Source organism: Asparagus officinalis, chromosome 1 (assembly GCF_001876935.1).
Source record: "Asparagus officinalis chromosome 1, Aspof.V1, whole genome shotgun sequence".
In the NCBI taxonomy this organism is placed as follows: Eukaryota; Viridiplantae; Streptophyta; class Magnoliopsida; order Asparagales; family Asparagaceae; genus Asparagus; species Asparagus officinalis.
In genome coordinates this window covers 2,066,071-2,076,678 of record NC_033794.1, presented here as the reverse complement: position 1 = coordinate 2,076,678, position 10,608 = coordinate 2,066,071, and the positions used below count along the sequence as shown (strand labels likewise).

General features: G+C 37.0%; 1 protein-coding gene across 1 annotated transcript; it reads right to left on the bottom strand.

The window, feature by feature from the left end:
- LOC109845875 (floral homeotic protein APETALA 2-like) lies at positions 43 to 2,925 on the bottom strand. Its single transcript, XM_020415130.1, has 8 exons — positions 2,468 to 2,925; positions 2,363 to 2,388; positions 2,220 to 2,250; positions 1,729 to 1,816; positions 1,484 to 1,629; positions 1,360 to 1,404; positions 1,189 to 1,280; positions 43 to 1,104 (listed from the first exon to the last, which is right to left on the bottom strand). Exons 1-8 carry the CDS (start codon positions 2,701 to 2,703, stop codon positions 878 to 880), a joined length of 891 nt encoding a protein of 296 aa, XP_020270719.1. The 5' UTR covers positions 2,704 to 2,925; the 3' UTR covers positions 43 to 877.

Below are 10,608 nucleotides of genomic sequence, written 5' to 3'. Positions count from 1 at the left end.
TCTTGACTCGCCCATTCATTGCTTCGAGTTTCGTGCGGGCTCTTGTAGACAATTTTAGACGCCTACAGGTATTTTTGTGAAATACCCTTTCTGTTAGGGAGCCACATACTCTGTCACACCCAGAGGGTTTGAAGTGTGGATGTACAATTTGGAATACTGGGGTTGAGTTGTGGCTGAGTGACAGAGGCTTAAATGGTATTTGAGTATTTCATTCAGGATTTAGCTTCTCATTAAACAATGGGGAATAAATAAACTATAGAACAAACAGATAGAGATTGCTTCTTGCCAGATAAATAGAGTAGAACATAGGTAGGATTTTGCAGCATTGGATAGTTTACTAGTGCAAACTGTTCATTGGAATTTACACTTTCTTTATCATAATTCATAAGGTATAAACTTCCCCTTTTTTCTCATTTAAGGATGGAATTTTCATCCGAAGGATAGAAGTAGTAATCTTGCATGTCAAACAACTTCATGGTATCAGAAATACCATTCTATGTAGCATTTGTTGGTATAAACTACTAACTACTAGAAGCTAAATATTTGTTCACAGTTTTAACAGTATAATTCTGAATTCCTTGAGGGGATAATCATTAACTAGCATTCAATTTCTTTAGATTTTACTGCTACATTTTGAAATAGCATGTGGAATTGTGGATAATACTTATTCTAGGAGTCACTGAGTTTTATTTGCTTAATTACTCATCATGAAAATTAATGCATTGGTGTTAATAGGTATATAATGTCTACTGTTGTTAAACATGTACCTCCTGTAAGCCTTGATATAGTGGAATATGACTACTCCCTATAAGGACTACTATATCATATACAAGTTATATGTACTTCGCTTTGGAGGTAAATACTAATATTTACAGCGTTATCTGAAACAATTGATTTTTTTTTCTCCAAAGGGGATCACATCAAGGAAAGAAGTATATACCTTCGGTCTTGTGTTACGTTTCCAATCTGATTCATAGGCCATGGGTACTTGATGATCCACACCAATATAGGCTTCATCCATCAGTTCAAGATCAGTTCTCCTTGAGCTCAAGCTTCCCAAACTCAGCTCAAGATTGTGATCACTCTGGCTATCCGTAATATTATCTGCAAATTACCATCACAGACATTAACAAACAACAATGTGAACACAAAATCCTCGGTGGTGTCTAAAATCTATCAACAACTCACCGATGGAATTTGATTCATTTTCATACATTCCAGGGTCAAAGTTGGTCACTGCATACTTTCCACTACACTTGATTGCAGCTTTATCATAAGCTCTGGAAACCCCAAAAGAGAATTAGATTGAACAGTCGTCCTAAAACTTACCAAGATCAATAGTAATAGATAATGTGATACCTTGCAGCTTCAACTTCAGTATCGAAAAGGCCTAAATAAACATATCTGACAAAGAGAAAATTATAGATTATGTGCTATCAAATGCATCGAAAAGCTAACACAAAAAAATGATAAAAATCAATACTTTTTGCCCAAGAACTGGCCCATTCTGGCCTCCCATCTCCCGCATTTATGCAATGTGACACCCCGAAACTTAGAACTTCCTCTTGGGAACCCTGTACTCTGTCTTCTAAGCACATGAACAAACTCTTCCTTGGTTAAATTGTTCATCTGCCAACAACAAAACAAAGTAAGTTCTCTCTTACCAAAATTCAATCTCAAACATCCACAACTAAATAAGGGGGAAAAGACAAAATTCAAGTCTCTCACTTGTTTCATATCCTCATCATAATCACTCAAACTGAAGTTTATATCAGCTTCCATCCCTCGAAATTTGATTGCTGCGCGATCGTAAGCCCTGAATCAAGTAAAATAATCAATCTAGTTCAGTTCAATGAAATTAATTACGAGTTTCTATAAGCACTTAAGGTAGAATGGACCCCCGAAAAAAAAAAGAAAAAAAAAGAAAATAATAATAATAATAATAAGATTTTAGAAGTGACACTCTACCCCTCTCATTTCAAAGCTCTAGTCGAATAACCAGTGGTTAGATGTAACCATCAATTTTTCGAGGTAACGATCACATATATCTTCATATGGGAGTGTGTATAATCGTCATACCCTATTATATTAACTTTTACATCCAAATTAATGTTGTAGAGGATAAAGTGTCTTTTTTTTTTAAACCTTAGCAAAGTCAATCATGCAAATCTTAGGGAGATCGTATGTGGTTTGCACAAATGTAATCATCATATATATACCTGGCAGCCGCATGGGCAGTGTCAAAACCCCCTGTACAGGAAAAAGAAGACAAAATCCAATGCAAAGATCAACAACGGTAATATGCAAGTGATTTAAAAGAAATCAAATCAAATTTTCGAAATCAAAATGAAAACTTTCTTACCTAAATAAACCTGCTTCCCACAATCCCTGCAGAAAAATCAAAATTCAGTTATTTTCCCTATTTTAAGAGCAATAAAAAATTTGCAAGGGCGAAGCCAAAACTAACCAAATATGGGACTCCCATCTCCCAGTCCTCCTATAAAAAGTAACTCCCCTGTACTGCGAGCTCCTCGACCGTGGGCCCCGCCGGCTCTTCCTGATCGCCGGCGACACCTCCACCGCCTTCTCTACAAACTTCACCTCCGCCCAGTGCATCCTGGGGGCAGTAACCTCACCGCCATGAATCCCGTCCTCCGCCGCTCCATTAACAGGAAAAAACTGGAAGGTGACCAGATCCCCCATTGACCAAAATCCCACCTTCTTACTGTTTTCTTGCTCTGTTGATGGAGAGAATGATACCCTTTTCCTCTTTCTCTCCCTCGTTCAGCAAGATCTCACCTTTTTGGGTTTCCTCCCCTTCTCTCTCTCTCTCTCTCTCTCTCTCTCTGTTTTGTGACTGAATGGCTCCTCTCCTGCTCTTATAAAGGAAAGCAAGGGGGAAAGCGAAGGAAAATAATTAGAAGCATTTTGGATATCTTTGATTAATTTTTCAGAGACTCCCACGTTAACCAAATCGAAAAAAAATGACCGTGTATGTCTTTCCATTTCCAAAGGAGAGGACAATACCGTGATGACTGTGACTGCTCACCTTCCTCTTTATTTAAAATTTTTAATCTGTCTTTATATTTAGTTTAGTTTTATTTTAGTTAAGTTGCCATTTTTAGTATTTAATTGCTACATGATCCAATGTATATATCTCTAAATAACTACTCCAAGATCCTATGTACAAATCTATATATTTTTCTCCTCAGATCTTGAAAGTATATAGGTTTCAATAATATCCAACTTGTTGTAATTTATTGACAATAACCAACGTGAATGGATTAGTGTATGAGGTTCTAAGTGTTCATTGGTTTGTCGTCTATGTGGCATGCATTTTACTCAATGTGTGATCTAGATATGTTGATGTTCAGAACTTTAGCGATTTGATTTTGTATTACGTTCAGTTGTGTACCGGTTGATCCTGAAATATATACATTCTCATTTACACGTATTAACCCGCGTCATATACTTATTACACTTATTTTTAGGGGTGGGCAAAAACCGAAACAAACCGGTTCAACCGAAAAAACCGCCCGAAAAAACGGATCGGTTAACCGAACCGAATTAAATGGATGAGAAGAAGTCTCTAAACCGCCCGAACCGAATTAAACCGGTTTGGATCCGGTTTGAACCCTTGAACCGCCCAAAAAAAACCGAACCGAATTCTTAAACAAAAAGTAGCTGCGAGCCTTGGGTGTGAAGAAAATTTATGGCTGAATGTTTAGCATTTAAGAATTGTGGGGTGGAGTTTATACTAACATATATTTGAGTACGCTGATATAGTTAAGTGAGATTTCCGTAAATCAATACAAGATGTTGAGGTTGAAGGATAAATTTAGTGTTTTGGTCAAATTTCAGTGATAACATGAATACAGCTTGCTGGTGCTGGATATCAAATTAACCTATAGTAGAGGATGTCAAGGATATAAGATAATTCTTGATGAGAAAAAGGCAGCTAAAAATTAACGAAAATCATCAAAAGGTGTGTGTGCCTGCCAAACATTGTTCTTTCTCTAAAAAAGGCTACATAATTACATGGTCCTCCTAGTGTATTAAGCTAGTTATATTCAGATCATACAATTTGATTAAGTGGCTTAGTACAGTTTTGATTGTTTCTTTTCAGTTTTGATTGCTTCTTTTCAGTTTTGGATATAACTAAAACTTACCCAGATTTTTGTGAAATGGAGTTAATTCGGTTCAAAACCGAAACCGAACCGAACCGAACCGAATTTCGGTTGGGCCGAATATTCGGATGAAGGAAAAAAAATCTGGATCTGAATGAGAGTTTTGAGAATCCGAAAAATTCGGATTGGATGCGGATTGGGCTTAAAACCGAACCGAACCGAATACGCCCAGCCCTACTTATTTTCATTTCAGAATTAATTCAAATTATAACTATACACTAGGTAATATGAGGTTGTGGTTTAAAAAGAGTTATCTTTGATATATAATCCCGATAAAGAGATTATGTTTCTTATTTTGATCATAAATTGCTTTTTGTATGATACGCGTTTTATTTAGCCTTCTTGTTGAGAATTTGAGGGTGTAGTCTTTAGTATTTCCTTTTTCAAGTAGTTTCTCCTTTGCGTGGGATAGATTTAGTTTTTTGTTTTGTTTTTTATTTTTTATTTTTTTGAGTTCAGATACAAGGCTATATATTGTCTCTGTTGGGTTAGAGTTAAATGTAGTTCCAAGTTATGGGAGATGTAGGGACCATTATTAGAAAAGACATTATATGGTTTGGAGTAAAAATTGGAAATTTAATGTAAATTACGAAACACACATTTACATATTTAAAGCCAAGTTGCCAATGAAGCCAATGTTGGGATGGATACCATTTTCTTCTTAGAAATTTTTATATAAAAGACGAAAATACTATTAATAATTATAAGATTTTTTCCATAAGTTCCAAAATAAGGAGAGATAGAATCAATAATAGTCATAACTTGAGACTTCAATTCTTCTCAAATTTGTATCTTATAAATCTAGGAAAGTATGACAATGCGTACGAAATGTATAAGTTAAAAATTAATTTTTAATGGAAGATGTGGAGGTCGTAAACGGGTGCGCTGATCAAGCTATTGTTTCGTTTATATTTGAAGATCTAAAGGAAGGATATTGTAGCTCAACGATACAATAAGTGGAAAGATGAAGCTCCTGTTTTCAGGATCTCTAAGGGCGTGTTTGTTTCAAATCCTATAATTTTAGAATATGGATTTCACCATGCGATTCAAAATCTATAGTTTTTTTAACATGAGTTGGGATTTCTATAATATTGTTTGTTTCATCAATTTTTTGGGATATGCAATCCTATAATTCGTATTTTGTTTGTTTCAAACTCAAATTGTAACATTATAAATTTTAGAATTTGAAATCTAGACTAATTCCTCTCTCAATGAAAGGATTTTACAAATGCTATAATATATTAATTTTTTATTATGTGGGTATTCAATATCCCAAAATTTATTTTGAATCAAACAAAAAGGTTATGGAATCCATAAACTAAAAAAACCCCCCATTTTTTCATCATAGAATTTGTAATCCACTCTATATCCCCAAAAAATTGAAACAAACACCCCCTAAGAACATTATCTCAAACTTACTCTGTTTACTCATAAATAAAGGGAGCACGTTCCTCCGTACTCCCGATTAATGTGTCACAGACATATCACTCATCTAGACTATTACTTATAATATGAGCATATCAAAGATGAAAAATACGTAAGTTTGTATATTTGCAATGTCAACGATACGTCAACCAAAAGCATAGAGCGGCGCATCATTCATGTTTACTTATAAACGAAGAGTAAATGGAGAATGCTATATTCTTTCATGCTCATGACTATCATGTTTGCATTGTGACATGCATTCAATACCGTTGGCTATGATGCGAGAATATTAACGATTAACGATAAGGGTCTCAACGTGCGTAAAACCGTGTAAAATCACATCAGTAATACACCAATCAAGAGTGCAAAAACACGCATTCTAGGATGGGAGTCTTGTCCCTCGCTGGCCCACCAGAAGCCAGTCCCAACGCAAGGCATCATCAAGAAAAAGGAAAAGCGGGGATAAGTGACAACATTAGAAAAAAAAAGGAAAGGGGGTATTCTACAAAGAAAAATTTCCCAATGACCTAAAATACGGGACCAACATAGGGGACAAGTGAGGTGTCCCCCTCCTATTGCATAATAAGCTGGCCATCAAAATGTCCCCCTCCTATCACATGTCCCTCATGTTGGTCCCATATTTTGGGTCCTTATAGCAAAGCTCTTCTACAAAAGTCCAATCCAAAGGTACCGGAAGCCGACGGAAACAAGAACAACCACGTTCCCGCCCTCCGCTACCGAATCACCGCCCGCCACGTAACTCTAACGCTATAATTACCACCTCATTCGCTGAACCCCACCGGTCGGTCACCGCTATAATTACCGTCCTTCCGATCGGTCGTCCTATTAATGGAAGCTGGACGAGGCTGTTCACGGGTTCTTTAAAAATAGATAATGAGTAAACAAATGAATGAATGGAATTTGGGAAAAAAAGGGTAATTAGTCCCATAACAAGAATAACTGTATAATCGAATCGTGTTCACCTATAAACAATCCCCTTATAATTTCCAACCCTACTAAATACTTCAAAAAAAAATTCTCTAACATTCATTTCTCAAGGAAAAAGACAGAGCCCTTCACATAAGAGAGAATAAATGAGGAAAAACATATTTGTTCACTTACATAATTATATTCTCCCTTCACTTACATTTGTAAGGTCTCCCCTCCTAGTACAAGAATAACCAAAGAATATGCTCAACACATACAACATTACATCCGCCCCTCTACCCGTATCTACGCCGTATCTACACTGAATCCCGTGAAATAAAATTCTCCGTATCCCGTCGTCACGGTATCTGTGCATAAATAAACTATAATCACTTGGCAATAATAATTTTTAACACAGTTTAAATAATCTCAATAATTGAGATGATGAACTCATGGGTGACGATAACGGAGATGATGGGTCATATACTTAACAAGTATACCATATAATATCAATAGCGTGACATCTATATATTGTATACAATATAGTAATTAAATATCTTAGAAGTTATCCGGATGAGAAGACAAACATAGGATGATTAAAGAAAATATACAAGGAATCCCACAGATATTAGTTAAGAACTAGGAAGCTTTGGATCCTTGTATTTGTTTAGTTAAATATATGACGTAATTCCAAAGTTGTATTTGTTTAGTTAAATATATGACATAATTGGTAGAAGTATTAGACACTCATTTTATGTGTAGCCTACCTTACAATTTGTACACTTGGCAGTATATCTTAGATTATCGATAACATTAGCCTAGTTATTAAGTTAAAATTTTAATTTATATGGCAGTAATTAATCCAAATCAGATGTCTTACGGCAACATGGTTAACTCTTAAGGTCTGTTTTGTCAGAATAAAAGTTAATTTATCTCTGTTAATTTCATTGTTCAGGTGGAATTAGGACCAGGAGGAGTTTGCGTATATATCTTTGAAGTGTCAAGATTACGTATGTCCCCGTTATAATGTATCTCAACATTCGTGAACCTGTAATGAGTTTGAAATTTAACCTTCTTCTCTTGAAGAAAATGTTAAGAATTGAACTATTATAAATCTTGATCCTAAACTTTTGGATCAATTGCTGGTGACAAGTTACTAGCTACTATGCCTAAGACAAAAAATATCAAGTATGCTAACTCATGAATATATTGCTTGCATAAATGCATTGAATGCATATTGTAAAAAACCTAAAAGAGTTGACCACATGTAACGCTCTAAAAGGAACTTATTTGACTCCTTCCTCAAAAGGGAACTGCATTCAACTGAGTATTTTCACTTCCATCACTTTCTCAAACTTCATTAAATGACTCTAACCTCTCACTTCATTTGCTCTTGTCTTTTTCAGCTTTCAGAGCTAGTTAGGGAACTAGAGGGACCATCAAAAATTGTGTTGGGATTTTTAGATCTCACAAAAACCCCAAAAATCACCAAATACGCGCATCAAATAGAATCACACAAAATTTAACGTAGAAAACCCTCAACACCTAAAAACCACGGGATCGAAAATAATTCACTATCACCTCCAAATTACAATCCTTTGTACGGACAAAGACTGTCAAACCCTCTCTCTCACAATACCCTTGAACCCGGTTACACCCTCTAAAACCCTAATTACAAGAATATTGTCCCTCTCCTTCTCTCTACTCTAAAACCCTAGAATATGACGCCTTATTTAAAGACACCCCTGATTTGCCCATCAAGTTAACTTGGCCTCTAAAAAAACTGCTAGTACTGGGCCTAGCCTTCAAAGTCACATCCGACTTGGAGTTTGAGTTGGTACCCAACATATCCTCTCTTGACGAAAAATCTCCAAGAGTCTCAACGACTTCAGAAAAACTCACTCTCTTCTTATTGTTCTTCACCTCTCCCTTGCGAATAGATCGCCCATTTAAATAGCAAATATGGTTGTTATTCTTTCTCCCTCATAAAATCAAATCACCATTGTAGGCGTTAAAATTGCCTACGGGTTTCCGCACACAACTCAAAATAATGAGAATGTGATGAACGCCATTATCCGAGTCAAAAGAGGATTAACCGATACTGTGTAGAAGCAAACAAACGCATGAGGTGAGTCGGTGAAGTGTACAAGTCAAAGAAACATCAAAATGTGTGCAAAACGACTGAACAAGATCATAATCGGGAAATCGAAAGACCTAGCCACTTCAAGGTGACTCACATTCATGCTAGCCACTTCAAGGTGACTCACACTCATGCTAGCCACCACGACGTGACCCGCACTCATGCTAGCCACTTCACCACTTCAAGGTGACCCGCATTCATGCTAGCCACTTCAAGGTGACTCACACTCATGCTAGCCACCTTGAGGTGACCCGCATTCATGCTAGACACTTCAAGGTGACTCACACTCATGCTAGCTACCTCGATGTAACTCACTCATGCTAGCCACTTCGAGACGAAGCAAGGATGATAAACGTCATCACCTGAGTCAAACGAGATTATCCAGTATCGTAAAAGAGCTAACGAGTGCACGAAGCAAGTCAATAAAGCGTACGAGTCAACAAAACAACGAAATGCACAAAATGGCGAAACAAGATCAAACCGGAAAGTCCGAAGAAGCCCCTGGTAGCCGAGTCACATCAAAACGACTCGGCCAAGGCCAGGTGGTTCGACCAAGGTCGAGCCACCCTAGGGTGGCTCACACAGTGCCAAGCCACCTTAGGGTGGCTCACGCCCAAAAACGCTAAAAACGCGTATTTCAATGTTTTCTCGGGATTTGTTCATTTTAGAGCCTCCCAACTACTTTGATATCATCCCTAAATATGGTTAGGCCGTTATTAACTAAAGATGAAGCTAAATCACATGTTTTTATCCAAAAATACCGCAACTGAATCTTATAAATATAAGCCTAGGGCCATATATATAGAGGATCAGAAATTAGGGGCGAGGTGCTGTCAAATTGGAGAGTGAACCATGAATTTCAGAGAAGGGCTAGTAGATCTTAACGAACTCCAACATAAAAGGGGAGCTATTCGTAGGATCTGAGGCCCGTTTCATCAATCCTGGAGATCAGACTTTGTTTTGATCTCGAGAAGAGTAGTAATCTCACTTTGTTAAGATTATTTACTTCTGCGATTGTTTCCTTTGTGAAGCAAGAGCATTAAACTTTTATTTTAATCAACCGGATCTGATCCGCAGTGGTCCACGGATAAACCTCGGTACAGGCAAAGATCCCACGTAAGCAGCGGGTGATAAACGTCCTCTGCGTGTGTTTCTAGAAAGTTGTATTTTCATTTGTATTTGTGTAAGAAAAGTATTATAAAAAGACTAACTCTTTTGAACTTGTTGTAAACGATTAAAGTTGTAATGAGTTTCATGAATAAACCAACTTTCGACGCAAACAACCATCTTTATACACTTTGCACCACTCACCTTCACCCACATACTTGTACCCACGTGATGCCATCTCACCCAACGAAATTAAATTAGCACCACATGACGGCACATATCTCATATGATGAAGAATTCCGACATTCCCAGTGTGAAGCTTGAGGCGAACACTCCCAACGCCTTCAACTTTCATCTTCTTGTTGTTTTCAACAATCACGTTATCAAATTCTTCATTTGTCTTCAATGTGTCAAAATAATTTTTGTTGTTGCAAACGTGCATAGAAGCTGTAGAATCTAATACCCAAGTGTTACTCGCATCAGTACCTATACTCTGCATCAACAGCACCACATCTTCATCACACATAACTATCGAGGATTCCACATTCTTCCTATTTTCTTGAAGCTTTATATGTCTAATACTCTTCAAATCATCTCGCATCTGGGAACATCTAAATTGAATGTGATCCTTCTCTCTGTAATAATAACACTCCATTTCGTTGTCGTCTCGGGCTCGAGATTTTGACCTTCCTCAAAAACTGTCACATCTCACCTTACTCCTCCCTCGATTAGAATCTTCAAAAGCTAGTGCACTCTCACCACCATTAAGTACGCTCTCCTTTTCTATCATTATTTCATTCTCACGTAGGAGTGTTGTCATAT